Raw genomic sequence first — 25,423 nt, forward strand, 5'->3', positions numbered from 1 at the left:
AAGCCATAGTAATCAAGACAATTTGGTACTGGCACAAGAGCAGAGCCACAGACCAATGGAACAGACTAGAGAATCCAGACATTAACCCAGACATATATGGTCAATTAATATTTGATAAAGGAGCCATGGACATACAATGGCGAAATGACAGTCTCTTCAACAGGTGGTGCTGGCAAAACTGGACAGCTACATGTAGGAGAATGAAGCTGGACCATTGTCTAACCCCATATACAAAAGTAAACTCAAAATGGATCAAAGACCTGAATGTAAGCCATGAAACCATTAAACTCTTGGAAGAAAACATAGGCGAAAACCTCTTAGACATAAACATGAGTGACCTCTTCTTGAACATATCTCCCCGGGCAAGGAAAACAACAGCAAAAATGAGTAAGTGGGACTATATTAAGCTGAAAAGCTTCTGTACAGCAAAAGACACCATCAATAGAACAAGAAGGATCCCTACAGTATGGGAGAATATATTTGAAAATGACACATCCGATAAAGGCTTGACGTCCAGAATATATAAGGAGCTCACACGCCTCAACAAACAAAAAACAAATAACCCAATTAAAAAATGGGCAGAGGAACTGAACAGACGGTTCTCCAAAAAAGAAATACAGATGGCCAACAGACACATGAAAAGATGCTCCACATCGCTAATTATCAGAGAAATGCAAATTAAAACTACAATGAGGTATCACCTCACACCAGTAAGGATGGCTGCCATCCAAAAGACAAACAACAACAAATGTTGGCGAGGCTGTGGAGAAAGGGGAACCCTCCTACACTGCTGGTGGGAATGTAAACTAGTTCAACCATTGTGGAAAGCAGTATGGAGGTACATCAAAATGCTCAAAACAGACTTACCATTTGACCCAGGAATTGCACTCCTAGGAATTTACCCTAAGAACGCAGCAATCAAGTTTGAGAAAGACAGATGCACCCCTATGTTTATTGCAGCACTATTTACAATAGCCAAGAATTGGAAGCAACCTAAATGTCCATCGATAGATGAATGGATAAAGAAGATGTGGTACATATACACAATGGAATACTACTCAGCCATAAGAAAAGGGCAAATCAAATCATTTGCAGCAACATGGATGGAGCTGGAGGGTATTATGCTCAGTGAAACAAGCCAAGCGGAGAAAGAGAAATACCAAATGATTTCACTCATCTGTGGAATATAAGAACAAAGGAAAAACTGAAGGAACAAAACAGCAGCAGAATCACAGAACTCAAGAATGGACTAACAGGTACCAAAGGGAAAGGGACTGGGGAGGATGGGTGGGTAGGGAGGGATAAGGGGGGGAGAAGTAGGGGGGTATTAAGAGTAGCATGCACGGGGGGGTAGGAGAAAAGGGAGGGCTGTACAACACAGAGAAGGCAAGTAGTGATTCTACAACATTTTGCTATGCTGATGGATAGTGACTGTAAAGGGGTTTATAGGGGAGACCTGGTATAGGGGAGAGCCTAGTAAACATAATATTCGTCATGTAAGTGTAGATTAGTGATACCAAAAACAAAGCAAAAAAAAAAAAAAGGGCAGTTCCTGTGTGGTAACCTCCAACGAGTTCTACACAAGGGTATAAAGGGCATATAAAAGTGTAGGCAAAGGGTCTGTTTGTGTTTATACAGAGGATCAATGCCTAATTGGGCTACCCCGAAAATGAACTAAGATACGATATGAAAAAGAACTTCCAACATCTGCACTCTCTGGAAGACTCATGCCAGAAGATGATCATCAAAAAACCCCAACAAAGATCCACGCACTGCTACAGCTGTAGATGCACTCATCCCACCAGTTCCTGGACTTGCCATGGGAATGAGGAAGGAGATATCTAAGCTGGCCTGTGCATACAGTAAAACAACAAATTTGACTGGATCTATACTGTTGAAACTCAACCAAGAATTTGGAGAAGTGCAAATTGTAGCGCTCCAAACTCTTACAACTACAGACTATTTACTGTTAAAAGAACATATGGCATGTGAACAGTCCCCAGGAATGGGTTGTTTTAATTTGTCTGATTTCTCTCAGACTGTTCAAGTTCAGTTGGAAAATATCCACCATATCATAGATAAGTTTTCACAAATGCCTAAGGTGCCTTAATGGTTTTCTTGGTTTCACTGGAGATGGCTGGTAATTACAGATATGCTTTGGTTATGTAACTATACTCCTATTATGTTAATGTGTGTGCGCAATTTAAGTAGTAGCTTAAAACCTATACATGCTGAAGTTACTCTACAAGAAGATATGTCAAAGAAATAATCAATCTTCCCATGTTTTCTTCCGCCTGCTACTTCTATAGCTTTTCTTCTTCCTTCCTAATTACAACCCTTAAATAGAATTCATGCCTCATATCAAATTTACTGAGTATCATAACTCCTCCAAGTGGTAAAGATACCTCAAGACAAATGCTGGGCATAGAAGTCACAGGGCATAAATATGCAAAGAAGTAAAAAGCTAACCTTTTCAAACAATAAGGCTTCCCTCTCACTTACCAACTTCACATTTCCCTGTATGGCCCCAGAAGATGACTGGTTAGCCAGAGACAGGTAAGATTCCTCAAGGGAGGAACAACCTAAGACAGGCACAGTCGCAGGGGGGCCATCAGGTGAGAAATTGGGGATCAACAGAGGTGAGGCTTAGAACCTCACCCCCCCTGTTCTGAGAGAAATCTTCTGCATATGTGGATGTTTTATTGCCCTGGTCTAGCTTGGATTAACACATAGTCTACAGGCACACACCTGATCATCTACATTTGCTCTCTTACAACACTAAACTATGTTTTCTACCTTTATCTTGTATCTACCTACCACTTCAGCATTTTATTAAAAATAATAATAATAAAGAGAGAAATGTGGTATCCACATATAAATCAAGTATAAAAACCAAATGAGTATTCATATTTGAACTGACTGTTTAGAGTTCATAATGCATGAGCAAAACCGAAAGTTTCTGTGATGACTGCCCTTGTTCTGTTCACTATGTAACTTATTCATTATGTAAGAATTTGTTCTACATGTAAGAACTTGTTTGTTATGCCTCAGAAGATTGGAGACTGACGAAAATTAGGCTTGGGGTGGATTAATGATTGTGCATTGAGCATTGACTCCCCTATACAGAATTTTATTGTCGTTAACAACCATTTGATCAATAAATATGAGAAATGCCCTCACAAAAAAAAAAAAAAAAAAGGACAGACTTCCAATGGTAAAATAAATAAGTAACTGGGATGTAATGTATAGCATAAGGAATATAGTCAAGATATTGTAACAGCTTGGTAGGGCGATAGCTGGAACCTAGAATTATGTATATAAATGTTCTACCACTGTGTTGTACACTTGAAACTAATGTAATGTAATACTGTGCGTCAACTACCCTTCAATAAAAAATAATTATTTAAAAAAAAAAAAATGTCGTTTGTAACAAATTAGACTAGTCTTTCACCACAGTAAGTTTGACAAGCACTGGGCCAGAATGTTTCAGACTTGGAATGCTGTGCCCTAAACTGAGTATATCCAATACTTTATTTCCGTGCCAGTACTTGCCTCAGTCCAACTTTGATAGTTTTCATACAGAAATGTCTTACCAACATCATACCCCTTGTCTCATGAGCCAGATAAGGTTCTGGGAAAGCTAATCAGGGTCTAGAGCCATTTTTTTGCTTACCTGAGAGTATCTACCAGTCGTCTTGCGATGCGTTTTCTTCTCTTTAGTCTGAACACCCAGATTCTACTTATCCCACAGATTGCAGGTTCTGGTACATTTGAACACTGCCAAGCCCTGTGACATTCTTTTGAGCTTGGAGATTCTGGGCCAGTTGCTTCAGACAGGACACGGAAGGCCTGCAATGATATACATAAAGCATCTCGATCTGACCATACATACAAATTCACATCTCTTTTTTAAAAACCATTCCTTAAAAAAAACTTACCTAAAATTCATCTTATTATTAAATGTTAAAATTCTTTTGACTTTTTGAGATTTCTTGCCTATTTATAGTCACACAGTGCTTAAAAAATACTAGTGGTATTGCTGTATTGATATACATTCCAGTGTATGTACCATTATAAAACTTCATTCTTTTATTGTTTAAAAAAATTATAAAAAATGACTTACTTTAATGAAGTACATAAATTTCTCCCCTCTCTCTAGCCTAAAATGTATATATGATATTCTAAAAACTGGTAACACTAAAGAAGATTTGCATTACCAACTATGAAATTTGGATAATTTTTCTAAAAACCTTTTTATTTTGAAATATAGATTCATAGGAAGCTGAAAAAATAGTAGAGAGGATTGTGTATCCCTCAGTTTCCCCCAGTGGTTACATCTTCCATAACTATAGCATAATAACCAAAACTAAGAAATTAACATGTGGATAATGTGTGTATACAGTTCCATGACACCCCACCATACCTATATGTTTAACCATTACCATAATCAAAATACAGTTATTGCATCATGACAAAGATATTCCTCTTAATACCTCTTTCTAATAAACACCTCCTTTTCCCCTCCACCATCCTTAAACCCTGGCAACCACAATCTCTTCTCTATTTCTATAACTATTGTTTTAAGGAAGTTATATAAATAGAATCATACAGTGTGTAACCTTTTGAAATTGGCTTTTTACACTCAGCACAATGCGTTTGACATCTGTCGAACTTGCTGCACATATTAACAGCTTGGTTCTTTTTATTGCTAAACAATGTTCCATTGTATAGATATACCAGATTGTTTAATCATTTCACCATTTAAGGAAATTGTTGTTTCCAGGTTTTGGCTCTTTCAAATAAAGCTGCTATGAACATTCAGTAATTGGGTTTTGTGTAGATACAAGTTTTATTTCTCTGGAATAAATGCCCAGGAGTATACTTGCAGGTCATATGGTAAATGCATGATTAACTTTTTAAGAAAATGCCAAACTCTGCCCAGAGTGGCTGTAACTTTACATTCCCTCCAACAATGTATGAAGTGTTCTAGTTTCCCTTCATCCCTGTCAGCATTTGGTACTGTCACTATTTTTTATTGTAGCTGTTCTGATAGGTGTATACTTAACTAAATTTTAACTATCATCAAGAAAATCTTGTTTCTGAAATGAGAATGAGAACATATATAAGTTTTTTAGTTACATGTCTTTTATCACTACATAAACAATCTACTTCCTTAAGATCGAAGAAGGAAACATACAAATTGACCATTTACTACCAATCATATCAACCAGCCACACAAGACTATATATATAGAATAGAATCATACAGTGTGTGTGACCTTTGGAAATTGGCTTTTTACACTCAGCACAATATATATATATGAAAAGCAGGGATAAAAAAGGAAAATAAGAAATAAACATGGTAGAAATGAGAAAAAAGGGAGGCAATTATAAAAAGGTATAAGATAAATTTATGCTAGCATCATCTCAGTCAATGTATTGAGACAGATAAATATTTTTAAAAGGAGACATAAATGTGGGATATTATAAAACAGGTAAAAAGAATACATTTGAACTATAATTTTGTCTAGCTAAAGGCAACCCTGTAAGCATCCTGAAAGCAAAATATACATCTCTATTCTAGAACAAGGTTTGGCAAGATTTTCTGTAAGGGACCAAACTAAATATTTCAGGCTCTTGGGGGCGTGTGGTTTCTGTTGCACCTCTCAACCCTGCCATTGTAGCACAAAAGCAAACACAAATAACACGGAAATGAGTAAGTGTGGCTGTGTTTCAATAAAACTTTATTTACAAAAACAGGTTGTGAGCCACATAAGCTGTAGCTTGCGGACTCCCTTTCTAGAATATTGCTAATTATTCCCTAAAGTAGATTTTAATTAAGGGATAAATAATTACTATTTTTCCAAATATATTAACCTGGGCTAAGCAACATGTTCAAAGAGTGGGCTCTACAGATTTGCTTATTTAAAATCACTACTTCGTAGTCTAGTATGGAAATGACTATATGAACTTAAGACTGACTGACTAACCCTTCCTATATGTAAGGCAAAATCGCAAATAAAATAGAAAATAAATTACTTCAATTATCCATATGGTCAAAGATATTTAAATGGGGTAAGAAGTCATTAACAGTAGCATTTTGAAATGCTTAATGAGACTTCTACCAACTACTTTATTTTGCTCACAATAAGTCAACAACTTAAAAGACATATACCATACCTGTTTGATGGGCTCTGCAATTAAGCACCCAACTACTCTCTTCTCATCAGATATGAAGAGAAAAGTTTTGGTTTTGTTTGGATATCTGTGAACAACTTGCTGGAAGCCCAATTCATTATCGACAAGTTCTTTGACATCTTCTACCTAATGATGTTAAAAACCAAAAGAGGTGAATTTGTTTTAAAAAGCAAAGTAGAAACTATATACATTTATATAAAAAATTTATCATACTATCATTTAGCCATGTTAGTCTCTACTTCCTAAATTAAAACACCTCATACTCCAGGCATACCTCAGAGATATTGTGGGTTCCATTCCAGACTGCTGTAATAAAGTGAATAATATAATAAAGTCAAAGGGAATTTTGGTTTCCCAGCACATGCAAAAGTTGTTTGTACTATACTGTAGTCTATTAAGTATGCAAGAGCATTATATCTAAAAAACAATGTACATAGCTTAATTTAAAAATGCTTTATTGCTAAAAAATGCTATCATGTGAGCTTTCAGCAAATTGTAATCTTTTTGCTGGTAGAGACTCTCAATGTTGATGGCTCCTGGCTGATCAGGGAGGTGGTTGCTGAATGTTAGAGTGCCTGTAGCAATTTCTAAAAATAAGATAATAATGAAGTTTGCCACAGCAACTGACTCTTCCTTTCACAAACAATTTCTCGATAACATGCGGTGCTGTTTGATAGTCTATTACCCATTAAAGAACTAATTACGAAATTGGAGTCAGTCCTCCCAAAACTTCCACTGATTTATCAACTAAGTTTATGTAATACTCTGAATCCTTTGTTATTTTAATAATCTCCACAGCATCTTCACCAGGAGTAGATTCCATCTCAAGAAACCACTGTCTTTACTCATCCATAAGCAGCAACTCATCTATTAAAGTTTGATTATAAGACTGTAGTATTTCAGTCACACCTCCAGGCTGCACTTCAAATTCCAGTTCTCTTGCTGTTCCCACCGTATCTGCAGTGACTTCCCCCTCTGATGTCCTGAACCTATCAGTTATCCATGACGACTGGAATTCACTTCTTCCAAACTCCTGTTAATATTGATACTTGAACCTCTTCCCATGAATCACAAATGTTCTGAATGTTCTGAATGGCATCCTTTCCAGAAGGTTTTCAGCTGACTTTACCCAGACGCATCAGGAATCACTTTCTATGACAGCTGTAGCCTTATGAAATGTATTTCTTCAACACTAAGACTTAAAAGTCAAAATGACTCTTGATCTATGGGCTGCAGATGGATGTTGTGTTATCAGGCATGAAAACGACATGAATCCTATGGTACATCTTCCCCAGAGCTCTTAGGGGACCAGGTGCATTGTGTCAATGATCAGCCATATTTAGAAAGCAATCTTTTGTTTTCTGAGCAGTAGTCAACAGTAGACTTAAAACGTTCAGTAAACCATGTTGTAAACACATGTGGCTGCATCGAGGCTTTGTTGTTCTATTTATAGAGCATAGGCAGAGTAGAATTAGCATAATTCTTACGGGCCCTAGGGTTTTCAGAATAGAATGAGCACGGTCTTCAACTTAAAGGCACCAGCTGCATTAGCCCTAACAAGAGCATCAGCCTGTGCTTGGAAGCCAGGCACTGACTTCGCTCTCTGAGTCTTAGATGGCACCTTCTTCCAAGAGAAGGCTACTTCACTTACATTGGAAATCTGTTGTTTAGTGTAGCCACCCACATTAATTCTCTTAACTAGATCTTCCTGGACAACTTGCTGCAGCTTCCGCATCGGCACCTGCTGCTTCACCTGCACTTCTCTGTTATGGAGACGGCTTCTTTCATTCAGCCTCTTGAACCAACCTCTGCTCACCTCAGGCTCTCCTTCTGCAGCCTCCTCCCATCTCTCAGCCTTCACAGAACTGAAGAGAGTCAGGGCCTTGTTTTGGATTAGGTTTTGGCTTCAGAGAATGTTTGTGGCTAGTCTGATCTTCTATCCAGACCACTAAAGTTTTCTCCATATCAGCAATAAGAATGTCTCTGTTTCTTATCATTCATGTGTTCACTGGAGTAGCACTTTTAATTTCCTTCAAGAACTCTTCCCTTGGATTCACAGCTTGGCTAACTCTTTGGCGCAAGAGGCCTAGGTTTTGGCCCATCTTGGTTTTTGGCATGCCTTCCTCACTAAGCTTAACCATTTTAACATTTGATTTAAACTGAAAATCATGCAACTCTTCCTTTCACTTGAACACTTAGAGGCCATTGTAGGGTTACTAGTTGGCTTAATTTTAATATTGTCATGTCTCAGGGGATAGGGAGGCCCGAGCAGGAGGGAGAGAGATGGGGGCTGGCCAGTTGGTGGAGCAGTCAGAATGTGTACAATGTTTACAGACTGAGTTCACAGCTCTATATGGGCACGGTGCATGATACCCCCAAATAATTACAATAGTAACATCAAAGATCACCAGTCACTATATCAAATATAATATAAAGTTTGAAATATTGTGAGAATTACCAAAATGTGACAGACACAAAGTGAGCAAATGCTTTTGAACAAATGGCGCCGACAGACTTGGTTGATGCAGTTGCCACTAATCTTCAATTTGTATAAAATAAAATATCTGTGATACACAATAAAACGAGGTATGCATGTAGATGCATGTATCTGTGGATGCCACTTTGGAAATACGGTTTTAGAAAGAACCTAATTTCTTTCCACGGAAAGGAAGTACTAAAACAGATGCTGTTTCAGCCTCACACATTGTTCACTGGGGCTAAACATCCAGCCCAGGAAACAGGCAACACCAACATGAGAAACAGACTCGGAGGCCATTGATCCCATTGAAAAGTTTGGTTTACCTTTCACAAGTAGAAGATGAAGGTAAAAGAGAAACTATGGAGCCTTATCTGTTTTAATTTTAACACTCCTTTATTTGTCTTATAATTTTTAATTTAGTTTTGTATGAACTACTATGAAAGTCATTCCTTACATGTGAACTGAAGTGGATCTTCCACCCGCAATAGTTACACTTCACCCCAGATTGTTTTCTCAGCGGGGAGGGTGGGGAGGGAGTGGGAGAACAAAGATTAAGAATCCCGTGCTCCATACCTTTCTGAGAGCATAGCTTGGATCACGTGGCAGGACCAACACGATTTTTCCATCCCAAAACTCTGCTACTATGCGTTCTTTTTTCCAGCCCTCCAGAGGAAAAAAAAGTCACAGTTTAATTTGAAGATGAAAAAGACACCCATTAAATAATTTGTTTTGGAGAGGACAAAAGGAAGAACAACCAATGATATAAAAAAGATAAGACAAAATCCAATTAAATGAACATGGGAAAGGAAATAAAAGATGCCTAAAATAAATGCCTGTCCTCAAGAGGCTGACACCCTATTGGGAAACAAGCAAGAAAATCTATTATAAAACAACACAAAGTCAAATAGGAGCCCTTCATAAGAAATAGAGAGGAAAGGAATGATGAATTATTAGGAGTTGGGAGGTGGGAGATGGGTAGGAGAAAAAGAGTTGTAATAAACCAGGCTAAAAACATCATTAAGGCATGAACTGCAGCAATAAAGGTAGGGGGAAAAGGGATGCACTTAAGTAGCAGGCATGATCATAAAAATAAGACCAACGATAAGATGTGTTTGGACTAGAGAAGTGCTTGATCAAGAGGTGGGACTGCTCCTCTCAGAATGGGAAAGTCATAGAAAAGTTGTTTTTCTAAGGTTATCTACAGTGAAGAAACTAACGTGATAAAAGAGGGGATCTCCTCAAGTCTTTGAAAGTTTTGTATCTTGACTGTTCAGTTCTGCCCAGGAAGCTAGAGTTAAGGATGCAGGGTGTTCACTTGATCAAGAATATTTCTCTTATAATAGGATGAATTGTTTGAAATGGCACTTTTATTAAAAGTTAAGTTTTAAATACCACTAGCCTGAAATACTAAGGACAACAAAACTGCAGGTGGTGAAATATTTATGGATATACAGATCTTTCAATATTTAAGCAAAAGAAATGTAAAATGTCAAGCAGTTTTACTTTTAGAACAAATTAAAAACACTACTTCTTACTTACTACATATTTGATTCCCTCCAGAAATCTGTGGTGATGCTGAATGTGCTGTAGTTCATCTTCAGGGCTGGAAGCAGTGTAGATCATGCCACAAGACTTACACATGGTGGCTCCAAAATGTTTCTGACCTGCATCCTGTAATTGGGGGAGGGAAAAAAAAAAAACCCTTCGAGACATATCACAAACAGCTTCTATATTTAGATAATGTAACCATCATTCAAATTTCTCATTACTTTTCTCTTATGCTGGCACATGTGAATTACTAAATGAAAATCTGGTTACTATATCCTCTCCCTCACCCCAAACAAAATAGAATGAATAGATACCTAAAAATGCAGTAAAGTGATTAAAGAAATGGATTTGTCTCTTTGAATGGACAGTGTAAAAATATTAAGATTCTTTAGTTAGGCACATAGTTCTAAGGCATAAGACTAAATCATAAAAATTATAGCTAAGATGAAAAAATGGAGCTTCTTTATTAACTCTTAAACGAGAGACATAACCTATTTCAAAGAGGCAAGGCAAAAATTTCAGGACTTCTTTATTCACTATAGTATTTTTTCCTTAAGTGGTTAGGAATATTAAAACTTTCACCCCAAGTATTGATTTTAAAAAAATACATAATAAAAGTTCAAGAAAATCATGGATAAATTCATGAATATAGGGAAATCAGGAATATTCAATGTCTTGGCTTATTAACAACCATTCTATGTCGTAAAGCATCACTTACTGCTACTGAAAACAACAGGTTCTAAACTGTCTATTATAGGAATTACCAAACTTCTTCTGCCAAGGGCCTGACAGTAAATATTTTAGGCTTTGCAGACCACACAACATGGTTGTCACATATTCTCTTTTATTTCCAACACTTTATAACATACCATGTTAAATTAACTATGCTAAGACAATATGTCTGCCTTCATGTTATATATGTAAGAGTCACAGGGAGCTTTGTTTACATTTACTCACAATGATGAGCTGATCTTTTGTTTCTTTATTTGTATCTCTGGCATTAGTACTTTTTTGATTATTGGTCTGTTTCAAGGAGTTAGTAGATATGATGGATCCCACAGAAGACTGTTCTTCAACTAGAGATCTTGAAATAGAAAGTTGATAAACATTATTTAATAATTTAAAAATGTTTGAGGAAATTACAATGAAAAGAAAACAGATATGAACTTAATTACAGAGAACCTTGGAATTTTTGGTGCTTTCTATTGACAATAACTTGAAGTAATAGGGCTAGGAACAATGAGGAACCTGAGGCCCACTCAGAGAGGCTCATAATTTATTACTCAAGGTAAGGTAAGCAGTAAAGAATGGCAGCAAGACTCAAAACATAGTCTTCTAACTCCAAGTCCAAGGGAGTTTCATCTATAGTATCAGATGCACATATGCAGGATCTCTTAAGTTGACTTCAACCTTAAAAAATGATCCATTTTTGTTTTTTCATATCTTAGGACAATGTTTACCTATGTAAGATATAAAGAAATTCCTGTAATACCACAGCAAATAGGTATGCTCTATTACTGATCGCACTGATTCACAGAAAGTCACCTACTAGTATATTGTGATTCAACAACTTTTCACTTGGGCAATGAGTGAAGCTAATACATTCACTTGTCCTAAGACCTAAAGCAGATTCTTAAATTCTTAAGAATTCTTAAATCCCCCACTATTCTTAAATTCTTAGGGGGAGAAAACATTTTGGCTGGATAGAGGTTGAGGCAACCTTTTCCCATTAGGAAAGAACGTTGGGACTGGCTTCTACAGGTTGCAAACCAGAGTCCCTCAGGCCAAATCCAGCCGGCAGATCTGCTTTGACTGGCTCACACACTGGTGTACAACTTTGGATTAGCTACCAATATTTTAAAATTTAGAGATTTCACTTTAAATTGTGAATTTCTAACATTGCAAGAGACACTATAAAATCACTGGACCTCTATTTCTTCAAAGAATCTACTAGTTGGAGCTAAATAACACTTGACCTTGTAAACAGGGCAGCCATTCTCCAGCTGGCTCCAATCTCTGCCCAGCCTGGCTGGCTCTGTAGAACAGTTTGTTACTCTTGCCTTATAATGACAGGACTTTGGTTTTCCAAGGGTCAAAGGAATATCAATCTCTTGAGAGTAGAGATAAAGGAAAATAGGCAAGGGAAAAAAAACAAAAACAAGTACCCAAAACAAGAGATTCAAACAGAAAAAAACCTGACAAGAAAATACTGGGAAAAAAACCCTGTCCAATACTTTGAGCTAAGCCAAGCAGTCCTGTTATCATTTGACTATAAGAATGGCTTTCACACTCTCGACAAACCTATGGTAAGACACATACATCATGCCAATACAGACAATATATATAACAAAAAAAATCTTTTACTAAATACATTTACTATGTGGGAGATGCATCAGTCCATTAAGAAAATGCTGGATATGACACCCTAAAACTAATTCAATAAACTACTAATAGAACACACCTGTAGTACAAAAACACTTGTCTAGGTTGCTAACCTCCTCCTCTTTATGCAACTTTTGCTAAGTAATTCAGCTCTTCCCATCTCTGCATGTATGACTACAATCTCAGTATTTGTCTTATCAATTTAGCACTTTATTATACACATTTGTTTAAATGCCTATCCTAACCATAACTTCCTTGATAACAAGACCATGTTATCTTTATAAATAAAACTAAAACTCAGTGTAGTTCAATACCACATAATACTGTGAAAAACATTTTTTTCTACAAATGTTTGCCAAATGAATAAAGAAAAAAAAAAGAATGTGAGAGAATCTGTAAAATCTCCTAAAATTTAAAGTAACATATTAAAGCACAAGAAACTAATGATATCTGATCTCTTGGGTCCTACATAAAGAGCAATTTCAAATGATGCAACCAATAGCATTCTAATACCTCCTTATGCTAGAATAAATTAGTTTATACATTTTTACCAGCAAATAGTGATAGGTTTCAATTCTCAATAAACAGACATGAAAGAAGGCAGAGGAGAAAAGGGAAAGGTGAAAAAACCTAGAAATATGATCTTTGAAGGTGAAAAGCTGCCCATCCAAACCCAATCTCTGAGGTGATTTAAGGTGAAGTGCCCTAAAAGTAGAACTTAGCAGAGATGGGAAGAGCTGAGTTACTTAGCAAAAGTTGCATAAAGAGGAGGTTAGCAACCTAGACAAGTGTTTTTATACTACAGGTGTGTACTATTAGTAGTTTATTGAATTAGTTTTAGGCTGTCATATCCAGCATTTTCTTAATGGACTGATGCATCTCCCACATAGTAAATGTACTTAGTAAAACATGTTTTTGTTACATATATTGTCTGTATGGATCATGATGTAAAATATGTATCTGACCATAAGTTTGTTGAGAGTGTGAAAGTCATTCTTGTAGTCAAATGATAACAAACTGCTTGGCTTAGCTTAAAGCATTGGACAGTTTTAGCTAGGAAATTCCTTTCTCAATACCTCTAGTTATTTATGATTAAATGGGGAGAGAAGAGCCAAAGCTGGTTGGGAAGATGTTCAGCCTATAAGAAACTTCATTTTCAGAGCTTTCCCACCTCTCATGCTCACACTACCCATGTCCCCTCCCTCCCTCTCCCATCCCCACCCTGTTCAGGTCTTGGCTTTGATAATGGTAGCTTCAGCAGGGATTTATAGTAGCATTAAATTGCTGCAAGTTATTACTCTGGCCAGTTTCTCCATCTGTAAAATGGGAGTAATCATGGTACCTACAGCATGAGTTGGTACATGCTCTTTTTATTATTAAACATTAACTATTACTAGTTATCACCCAGGGAAGGCAATATCTAAGGCTTTGATTCAGATATGGATTCTAGTTCAGGCTCTGTCAGCTGTTAGCTGTGCAACTGTAGATGAATTACTAAATTTTCTCAGCTGAAAATGGAATTAGTAAAAGTGTCTACTTTCTAGGTTGTGAGAAACTGGATATAAACTACTTATTATGGGCTGTATAAAGTGTTGGTAATTATTATTATGTAAATCCATAGAGATCTTTCCCTTCTCTCAACTCTTAGGTTTTTATTAAATTTCTATGAGAGGATCTGATTTCATTTCATATTCTTAATATCCCTTTGGTTGGGAAGAAAAAAATGTTCTCCAAATTAAATAATCTAAGAAAGAAAATGAAACCCAGAAAACTCATAATTAAATATACCTTGAACATTTAAATAAGAGAAATCCCTACCTTTTTGTACTGACTGAAGACACACTGAAGATGGGATACACAGTGGACTCAGGGGAAACTGGAGGAGGGAAAATGACAATAATTTATAATACAAAATAAACTCAAAGCCCTAAATCATAAGATTTTAAGGGTTAATTTAAAGGTATCTTAAAACTTAATGGTAATCAAGACAGTATGGTATCGGCAAAAGGACAAATAGATCAAAGGAACAAAACAGAGAGCCCAGAAAAAGACCCACAAAAATACAGTCAAATGATTTTTGACAAAGAGTCAAAGGCACTTAAATGGAGAAAAGATAGTCAACAAGTGATGTTAGAAAAACTGGACATCCTCATGTAAAAAAAATGACAACTCTCTCATATCAAATTTAACTCAAAAGGGATCACAGATCTAAATGTAAAGCTTTAAACTAAAAAACTTCTAGAAGAAAATGTAAGAGAAAAACCTGCACCAACTTGAGTTCAGTGACAAGTTTAACATACATTACCAAAAGCTCAATACATGAAAGAATTAAGTTGGACTTTATCAATTTGAACTTTTGCTTTGCAAAAAACCACTTATGGAGCTACAGACTGGGAGTAAATATCTGCAATCATATTTCTGATCAAGGACTTGTATCCAAAATATAAAAAGAAGTCAACAATAAAAACTGAACAATAAGAAAACAAACGATTTAATTAAGTGGGCATAAGATCTAAATGGCAAATACCAAAGACATAGATGGCAAATAAATACATGAAAAGATGCTCAGCATCATTTGTCACGAGGGAAATGCAAATTAAACCCACTACACACCTGTTAGGATGGCTAACCTAAAAAAACACTTACAAAAATAAATGCAGGCAAGAATGTGGAGTAACAGGAATTCCCTTTTCCTACAGGTGGGAATGCAAAATGGATGGCATGGTCTGTGGGATACTTTGGCAGTTTTTTATAAACAGATTTACCACACAACCCAGCAGTCATGCTTCTAGGTATTCACCCAAGTATTTCAAAATCTTATGTCAACACAGAAACATGTACAATATCTGGAGCAGCTTTATTCATAATTGCTAAAAATTGGAAGCAACCAAGATGTCCTTCAATGGAGGAATGGATAAATAGACTATGTATCTCACCTCCACAGTTCATCAAAAAAAAAGGGAATGAACTATGGATACACACAATAACACAGATGAATCATAAATGCATCCTACAAAGTGAAGGAAGTCAGACCCAAAAGGCTACATATTGCGTGATTATTTGTGTCCAACTTCTACCAGGAAAGACAAAACTACAGGGACAGAAAACAGATCACTGGATGCCAGGGGGCTGGGGAAGGGAGTAGTAGTTGACTGCAAAGGGTACACACAATGAAAATTTTAGGGTGAGAGAACTGTCCTTTAGGTACTGGAATGGTTCATACACAGCTCGACATGCTTGATAAAACCCACAGAACTGTACATGAGTGACATTTCACGTTTGTAAAGAAAAAAAAAGCTATGATTTCGAGGGATCCCTAGATGGAATGTGGACTGTGACAAATGAATCCAACGGTATTAGGACTGTATGGTATAACTAACACTGAAGGAGGCAGGGGAAAAAGGAAAGCTGACCTAAAATTTTGACTAGAAATTCTAAGGCCAGTGATAAAGGCACTGTACTTCCATATTATAGTTTAATTGGCAAATTTGTTACTCACAGGAGTAGGAATCAACAATTCTGAAACTTGCAAGTATACTGGGACTGAACAGTTAGGTAGGTGGATATTGAATGGTGGGAACTGGGTTTCTCACTGTCTGAGGGAAGTTACAGGTAAACAAGAAAGGAAGGGATAAACCCTGTGGTACTGGATTAGAGTCAGAGACATCAAATTTGAACTTATGTTTATTTAGAGTATGTACACATGGAGAGATACAGAAACAATTATGTGTGAGTAAACATTTATGTATACATATGGGTTAGTATACATTCATTTTATTTCCTAGCCCTGTCTGGTGAAGGCCTAGAAGCAATGATGCTCCAGCAGCAATGAGCACACCACGTCTGGATCTTAGTTTACAGAATACTATTCCCCAAAAGGAGGAACCAGGATTCCTTGGAGAAATGGCTGATTCTTGGGCCATGGCAGGAAACATACAAGGTGAGCTTGGAGCATCTCAGAGTACCAAAGAGTAAGGAAGTGCTCAAAAAACAAAAGATGGGAGCTTGTAGAAGATACTGACCTGAAAAGATCTCTTAGTGGTCAAAGCTGGAACAATGTGAGCAATACTACAAATAGTGTAGTACTAGATTATAACAAACTAAATTCATGAGTCCATACTAATAAATAATCTATGAGTCAGTTTATTTAAGATTGTATAAATCAATGGGAGAGAAGAAATAACTCTTCCTACAGAAGAATTCCAAATAATGTAGTATGTAAATATTTCCCCCCAGGAGATGAAACTTAATCCCCACCCCTCTCTGAAAGGGTAGGCCAGATTTGCTTTCAAAGAAAAGACTAGGGAAAAGGAAAAAGAGTAACTTTACAGTGGAGAAACCTGGCAAATCTGACCTTAACCAAGCGACAGAGGTTAATATCACCTGTAATGTCATGTTTACACTGCAGCACCCTTGGTTCCATGTGACAAGAAGGGCAATTCACCTCAGTGGCACTCTTCCCCCAAACCCGTAACCCCAAACTAAAGATGAGAAAAACATCAGACAAAACCAGATTCAGGGACATTCTATGGGAAATCTAGCCATAGATATCTCCTCAAGAATGTCAAGGTCATGAAAAACATGGAAACAAGGAAAAGACTGGAAAACATGGAAACAAAAAAAAGCCACAGAAACTAAAGATACATGACAACTAAATGCAATGTGGTACACTGGACTGGATCCTAGAACAAAAATAGGACTGATTTTCTCCAAACAGACATTACTGAAACAAATTTATTTAAAGGAAAATTTTATAACTATTATAAAGAAGAAGCCATTATTTTTCTGTTATGTGTTCTATTCTATCAGTGACAGCACAACCCATGGGAAATACAATGAATACTAGATACTTAGCATTGCTTGGTACAATACTCAGCACCCAGTAAATACTAGCTTAACAGTGTATCTCATAATTATTACTATGAACATTCGACATATATATCACTAGATGCTCTCAAGGGCTATTGTTCTAGATTATGCTTTTAGTTTTACCTTTGTTTTCTTCCTATGAGCTAGTTTCTCACTATTGTCAGCATGTTTACCCCTAGAATTTTATTTCTAAATACATAGCTATAACCAAGAAGGTAAAATTACCAAGAATATGGTTGGTAAGTGCAATGTTAATTAATTCTTTATATATTCATAGTTTAATAAATGCTGTGTAATTGAACAGTGACACAAGTTAGTAATAGGATTTCAGACCTAAGAGGAATTTAGAAATTAACAGTAACCCTTTACTTTAGAGAGCTCTTCTTCCCTAGATAACACAGTCAATTAGCAGCAGACTTAGAAAACATCCTAAGGTTGCTGATGCCCAAATTAATCCTTTCTATGGTTTAGAAAATTCTGCCTACAATGGACTTTGATCACAAATATGTAACATAAATTGTTTTTACTCCTTTCTGTTATTTTGGTTAAAAGGAAAGAAAGGTAGGTATGATGAGAACATCCAGCTCTAGGGAGCTTAGGTAATTTGCCCACATCTCATAGACGAATGAAACATCAGTATTTTGTCTTAAGTTCCAGACTAAAGTCTCCTGGTCTTCTCCTTTTCAAAATGCACTGCATTCCTTATCATAGAAAACAATATCAACAAGACAAACACAAAGATATAAACATAGGCAGACATATTGAATATGAAAAAAAACAAAATTATTACTGCATATAATTTCATACTGACATATGTAATGAAGCATTACTGTAAGTACATAAACTCATTTTGAGAAAAGTTTCTCTTAACTTACCTGCCTTGTTCTCACTGAGAGAATCTTCAGAGGGAAAACATTTATTTTCATCAGGTTTACATTCCTTTGAAGAAAATACTCCATCTGATGAATCCTGAAAATAATGAATAGGTAAAATTAGAGGAAGCCTATAATTCTTAATCGTTTGCTTTTTAGTGAATGAATCCTAATAGTTAGGTTTCTAAAACAAAATATCTAGTTTATTATGAATTACATTTTATAATGTGGTTTTAAATCCTCGATTTTTCAGTCTAAGAAAAATTTCCTCTATATTCACTAAACATACATAACCTTTTAAAAGGCAGAGTACACATATTTAAGTCTACAATTTGTCAGACTGTCAAAAATGTATTATATTTTCCAATAAAGATGGCAGGTGAAGAGTACAGAACATCTCTTCTATAATAATGAACAAAAAGTTTAGTAAAAATGGCAAAGATTTCCCCAGCACCCAGCAAACTAGAAAGGGACAGCTTTTGTTATAAGCTTTAAAAATAAGCAGTCAGGGAAAGAAAAAGAACATTCTGGAGCAGCCAGCAAGGCTTTTAACTCCCCATTTTGGGTAGTAGCAGGGTAGTGGGAAAAGCGAAGTAGAAAAAATTTTGACAATTTTACTAACACTACTAATTTGGTAAGATTTAGAGAAAATATATAGCTTGGGGATATGAAAAAAAACTTCGGATTGAAGTAAATCTCCTGTTCAAGACTATATGTCAGTGGAGGTGGGACAGCCCCTCAATTTGCTATTTCTCAGGCTCCATAATGAGATGGGGAAAGGTTATATACCCTCAAATGAAAACAGGATTCACCCTTAGCTAGCAGAGATGAATACTAGGAGTGCCTATTTAACAAAATCTTGAAAGCAGAAAACATTTCCACAAATTTAAGATGCACAAAAGCCCAGCTTTTCATACTGAAAAACAGAGAGAACCCAGTATCCAGTGACGTAAAATGAAGTTCAGAAAAGAAGGCAGGAAAGAGTGCGGCAGAGGATTCATCATGTCTCTGTATCAAGGTTCTATCTTCATTAACAAACAGATAATGGAGAATACTAATCAGGAGATGGACGGGTGGAAATGCAGAACACCCCCACCCCCACCCAACTTGGTTTCGCTGGACTGAGAATTTTAGACTGAGTAGTGCCCCAAATTTTTTTTAATTGAGGTACATTTACATACAGTGAAGTGCAGATATAAAGTATACAGATATAAAGTTTGATGAATTTTTTTTTAAGATTGGTGAATTTTAATAAACTTACATACCCATGTAACTGAAACCTTTACAAGATACAGGGGTGTTTTTTTGGCAGAAACAATGTGAAGAATTAGTAGAATTAGACCGTCATGACATAGCCAGCAAGAACATGTTTCATTTAATAATACTCTTGGCAATACTTGATAAACAGGAGGAAATATTTATAGTGGGGATTGCAAATTTAAATTCCTACAAGACCAGCAGGTAAGTAAAACTAATATCAAAGCTGGCTGATTTAAATACATGAACATACATTGATTGAGTGGAGGGAAATGAGCCCATGCCTGTCAAATGGTAGTCTGACATTCTGTTCTGAGATATTATTGCCATGTAAGAATGAGGGCTTAGTTTTGCCAGACCACAGTGAAACACAAGAAATCTGTTATGTACTTTTAAAAATTGATGGATCAAATTTTTTTAAACATTATACAGGCCAAGCAAAATATTCAGGGACTGGATTTGGTCCACTGGTCAACAATTTACAATCTTTGCCCTTAAGATCTGAAATTTAGGTGACTAAAGAGGTATGAACTGATGTCGAATTTGAAAAGAGGCAATAAGAATGAGAGATGGACAAGGAGGGAAATGACTATCCAGTTGTAATCCCTCAATATATAAGCTTCAGAGTATACCAGGCACTGTGTGAAAGTCTAACATTTCTCCACAGGGTTGTGATGAATGACTTATTTATACAAGTCACCACAGACAAATAAGCTTCCAATAGGGAGACAGCCTTTCTTAAAGCCTATAGGCTCAGTTGCTTTCTGCTCCTAGCCACCTGAAAAAAGAAAACAAAACCCAACTTTCCGAGATTACTGACAGGTCAACAATAGAAGGCATAGGCTTGCATTGTCTGTTATAGCCACCAGCCACAAGTAGAATTTCCAAGTGGCTAGTCCCAATTGAGATATGCTACAAATGAAAACAAACATTGATTTCAAGGACTTGGTACCAAAAGAAAAGTATAAATAACTTCTTATATTTATATTCATTACATTGAAATGATAACATTTAAAACATACTGGACTAAACTTTTTTTACCCCCTTTTTCACTTTTTTTTTGTAGCCACTAGAAAATTTCAAATTACATGTGGTTGATATTCTATTTGTATCAGACAGCACCAGGCTAAGCTAGATGTGTAAAAAATATGAACAAGATCAAAAAAAGCATGGAATAGCAACCATGTACTATATAAAATAAACAAAATCCTAACTATACATTAATAGTGATAATCTTCAAGTCATGGGATTACAGATTTACTTTTTTAAACTTTCTGTATTCTCTAAATTGTCTAGAATTATCTAGTACTTTAAATAATGAGCTGAAATAAACAAAAAATATGCCCATACTCTGGCAATCTACAACCTGAATCTTGTTATTTCTACTTTCTAAAAACACTGACTGCCAAATAAAAACTTGTTTAGCTTCTCTGGACTTTAGTTAAGCCACAAGGGCATTTGAGGAAATGTATACCTCTATGCCAAGAAAATGTTATAGGTTTCTTTAAGCCAAAAGGGGGAGAAAAGTCCCATCTTTCCACCCTGTCTCTAAATTCTTTGTAGTGATTAACCTATACTCTGGTTTCATAAAGGCAGTCCTCCAGACAGTAAAGAAAATAAGATTTTGTTCAACTATGGTATATACACAGTATGTATACTGAAGGTTTGTTACATAGCCAAAGGTTTTTAAAGTGAATATATTCAATTTTCTTTACTTTCATTAATTTATCTTTTCATTAATTACCTTTATTAATTTCGCTCCATTTTTAAGTTTCTTTTCTAATAACAGGCACTTTGGCATTTGCCTTGTCTCAAAACGTCTTTCAGTGACAGTTATTTTAGAATCTTTAATTACTTTTGATTCATTCTCTTGGGTGAATCCCAGTACTGGTTTACCTTGCAGAGGCAATTTTCTAAGAGAGGATTTTTTTCTACTAACAAAAAATGCTGCTCCTCCCTGGAGTGTAACTTGTGGTTTGACTTTTTGGCTTAGAACCCGAGGAGCATTCAGATTACTTTCAGTTGAGTAACAGTTATTCTCTTTCTCCACAATTGGCTTACAAGCCACTTGATTTTTCTTGGAATTTTTAGAATTCTTTGAAACTGGCTTGATGCACTTATAACTTGGTTGATACTTAGGAGTTAAACTCTTGTGTGGTTTTTTGTTCATCTTCTTGGTGTAAACTGGGTTTCCCTGTGTTTTTTTTGTCACACTGGGAAAAGACTTATCTTCACTCTTAGTTTTTGGACAAATGGATCTACTGTCTTTTATCAGCCTTCTCTCCAGTGGACTGAGGTACCACTTATCTTTGTTGTAAAAGGATACAGTAGACATGGCAGATTTAAATGGCGAACTTTGATTTGCAGATGGCGATCTATTTTTTTTAGTTGTTTTGAGAGGACTTGAAATGAAGTGCCCTTGTTGAGAGCAATGCACCTTTTCTTCATTTTTATCGCTGCTTTGGCAAATGTGCTTTTTATTAGGTGATGGAAATGTCTTTTCAGTTAAGTCCAAAATTAATTTCTTGGTTGGAGCATCTGTTAACAGGCTATGAAAAAAAACAACATCCAATGGTAAGTATTGTTATTTTGCTTCAATTTTTATCAATCTCTGCTAAGTAATAACCAACTCCACTATAGGTTATATTAAAAATAATGCATCCTCTCCACCAAACATCCACCCACACACATTATCTATTAGTTTAACAGTAGGATTCTCAGTTTGTGTCTTTATCAAACAAAGCATTCAAATATTTTCTAAAAGTAAGATCAGAATACAAACACTGTTTACAAAAAAGCTTTGACATGAATGTATATGTATATGTGTGTGTGTGTTTGAAAATCTATTTCCAAGTCTTGGCCTGTTCAAATTATAGCCCATACACTTTGTTCAACTGGGTACAAGTCTTGAAAATGAATAATTCTAAGTAACCGGCCCCCTAGGACCTGTTCTATAGGGAGTAATTTATATGCCTGGTATAGTAGGAAGTACTAAGTCCACAAACTTTCCAGGATTGCTTATAGATGAGCATCTATTATAAACAAAACACTATATTAAACACTACATAAGAGAGTAGAAGTAAGGTAATAAAAGATCTGACATACATTTCCAAGCCATAGAAAACAGCTTTCTCTGATTCCTTCCAAAGGCACCAAATAGCTAATTATGCAAGTTTACTGTATTTCTAGACTAGAATTAGAATATAAAATATTATGATAGATACAAGGAGAAGGCAAATGGAAGAATGGAAAGTTTGGGAGATAGAGAAGATTACGACAAGGTGGACTTTCTTTCTTCCCAAAGGATGAGACTCACTTGTCACCGTTCAAAGGATGCTGCTTCCTTTTCCTTGTGGTACAAGCTGGCATCTTCTTACCTGAACTCCTAAAAACAACAGAACAATTATAACCCCAAATTCACCCAACATGTATAAAAATCACTACTTCAAAGGCATACAAGTCTGAAAAGGTTTTCAGATAGGCGATGGCCCATAACATCCAAGAAAAGGGTTTTTTAGAGAGAAAATCACTTTAATAAATATTTGAATTATGAAGTTGAAATTATGGAAAAAAAAAAAAGTAAAACACATCACCACAGTAGCAATTAAGAACAGGAAATAAAAGCAGGGATAGTACATATGCTTGCAAGTGGAAAATGATCCTACCAAGAAGGAAGTGTTTTTTACCCCATTTCTGGGCACACGTTCCCCTTTCAGTCAGGCTAATTCATACCAGGCTTGGACACTGTTCTGGGGCGCCTTCCTTCCACTGCCCTCCCCCCACAGCTCTCACTACTGGGTGCTCTTTTTTCTATGCTTCCATTCCACCCTACACTTCCTAAATATTCCATTTCACACATTTTCTTGTTGGTTTAACTGGCTTCAACAGCCTGTCTGTTCAAAGAAGGTGGAGACCGCTTCTAACTTTTTTCATCAGAATCCAGCAAGAAAACGAGTGAAGCGAGATCCTCCCGTTGGAAAACACTCTTATCTCCTCAAGCTGTGGAAAACAAACGCAATCATGCGCCTCAACTCTCGAACGGATGGTACATGCTGCTCGGTACAAGCTTCCCCTGCGCCTGCCTCCGGGTCGGGTAGACTGACCGAGTAAAATCACACAAGCGTGATTTCAAAGTGAAACGGCAAGACCGGGGTCCTGGGAATTCACGTGGAGCTGCGGCTTTCGGGAAGACCCTCCCGGGGCAGAGAGACGGAGGGCAGGGGCGAGAAGCGCCCGAGCGCCCGAAGCCTGTCAGCGGAGGGGCGGGGGGAAACCCGGCGACCTGGAGGCGGACAACCGGTGGGTGGCCGCGGCCTCGAGCCGCCAGCGCGCCAAGCCCAGAGCAGCAGCTCTTCTCCCTTGACATTCCCACCCAGCGTTTCATAGACCCTGCCGTTCTCGTCGGTCTTCAGCACCCCACCCCCGCAGCCTCGGCCCGCCGCAGCGCTTACCTGCCCCCCGGAGCCGGAGACCTCTCCTCAGCCCAGCCCGTAGCTCCTCCACTGTATTCAAACTGTCGCGCGCCAGTCAAGGCTGAAGCCGCTGCTCTGATTCGCCGCTTCCCGGCGCTTCCAGGGGCTGGCTCAGGGATTGGCCGCGCTCTAGTCGTTGCCCCTCCCACCCGGGAGGCCGTCTCCAAAATTCTCCCGCCCTGGAGAAGTGAAATGCTCTCTTCTCAGGGAAACCACGCTTTCCACAATCCCTTGCGGCAGCGCCGGGCTCCATTCCGAGGTCTTGTCCAGGTGCATTCTAGGAATTGTAGTTTTCGGCAGAATAAGGCGCCTTCTTGAACTCGAGGTACATTCTGGGGTCACTTGCTGTAAGGTGTTGTAAAGTAGTTTCTCCAAGACTGTCGAGGTAGTTATTTTTCACATTTGAAGCTTTAGCGTTAGCTTTCTCTTTTAGTAGTAATACCTTAGGTTTCTAGCTCATTAAAAACTTTTTTCTTATTAAATTTTAAAAATCATGGCACTAACGTCTACATACTACGCATTTTTTAAAATTTTACGTGTTTTATTTCATTTATTCCTCACCACAATCTGTGATATGTTTTATCGTTCCAATTTTACAGACTAAAACTGAGGGCCTGAAAACAATTACTATTTATAGGGCATAGCTAGGTTCTTGCTTTGGGAACCCAAAAGGATCCTAAACCACTCATTGGTTGTTAGTATTGTGACTATCTTTGTACCACCTGCCCGTCTCGCGCACATTTTTAGTTCTAAATAAATTTAGTTAAGTGATTCACTTAACTTCATAGAGTGAAGGTCAGAATGAAGAGAACTAATCTGGTCAAAGCTACGTGCTGTGGGAGCTTTACGTGAGTAAAATTATTTCCACTTTACAGCAAGATCTTGTTATGCCCGAAGTCGCGAATCCCAGGAGACCACCAGGGAGCCAACACGGATGCAAAAGCAGAGCCTTTATTCGAGCCAGCTCGAGCTCAATCTCACACCCACGCCAACGTAGTGACCAGGTGCCATAGCGAGAGAGCGAGTGTCAGGAAACACAAAGGTTTTACGGGTTTCTAGGGCCGTTTGTGGGGTGAGGGTCGTGGCTGTGGCTGATTGGCTGGGCTTGGGTAGTCGGTGGGGTGATAGGTCATGGCTCTGGTCAATTGGCAGGGTCTAAGGGAGGTGGGTATACTTCTTGCTAACTGGAGGGGAGAGAGAGACCAAGCTCCGACTGGCTGAAAGTAGGGTCCCGATTGGCTCAAATAGGATCCGGGTCTTGATTGGCTGAAGTAGTATCCAGGAGCTTGCCCTTTCAATCTCTGAGATGCAGACGTTTGCATTTTGCCTAATGTCAGGTAATAGATG

The 25,423-nt window shown here is 37.3% G+C and overlaps 1 protein-coding gene across 1 annotated transcript in view; it reads right to left on the bottom strand.

Annotated features, from left to right (window-relative positions):
- ESCO2 (establishment of sister chromatid cohesion N-acetyltransferase 2) overlaps nt 1-24,172 on the bottom strand; it is a 30,418-nt gene extending 6,246 nt beyond the window's left edge. Inside the window, exons 1-10 of the mRNA XM_036889097.2 lie at nt 24,056-24,172; nt 22,921-22,989; nt 21,349-22,153; nt 18,351-18,444; nt 14,425-14,482; nt 11,182-11,308; nt 10,216-10,347; nt 9,250-9,339; nt 6,180-6,323; nt 3,674-3,849 (exon numbers count right to left, since the gene is read on the bottom strand). Of these exons, the coding sequence (XP_036744992.2) occupies nt 3,674-3,849; nt 6,180-6,323; nt 9,250-9,339; nt 10,216-10,347; nt 11,182-11,308; nt 14,425-14,482; nt 18,351-18,444; nt 21,349-22,153; nt 22,921-22,973 (1,679 nt within the window). The 5' untranslated portion in view covers nt 22,974-22,989; nt 24,056-24,172. The remainder of the gene's footprint in view (nt 1-3,673; nt 3,850-6,179; nt 6,324-9,249; nt 9,340-10,215; nt 10,348-11,181; nt 11,309-14,424; nt 14,483-18,350; nt 18,445-21,348; nt 22,154-22,920; nt 22,990-24,055) is intronic.
- Between the last annotated feature and the right edge of the window lie 1,251 nt (nt 24,173-25,423).

Source organism: Manis pentadactyla, chromosome 1 (assembly GCF_030020395.1).
Source record: "Manis pentadactyla isolate mManPen7 chromosome 1, mManPen7.hap1, whole genome shotgun sequence".
Classification (NCBI taxonomy): Eukaryota; Metazoa; Chordata; class Mammalia; order Pholidota; family Manidae; genus Manis; species Manis pentadactyla.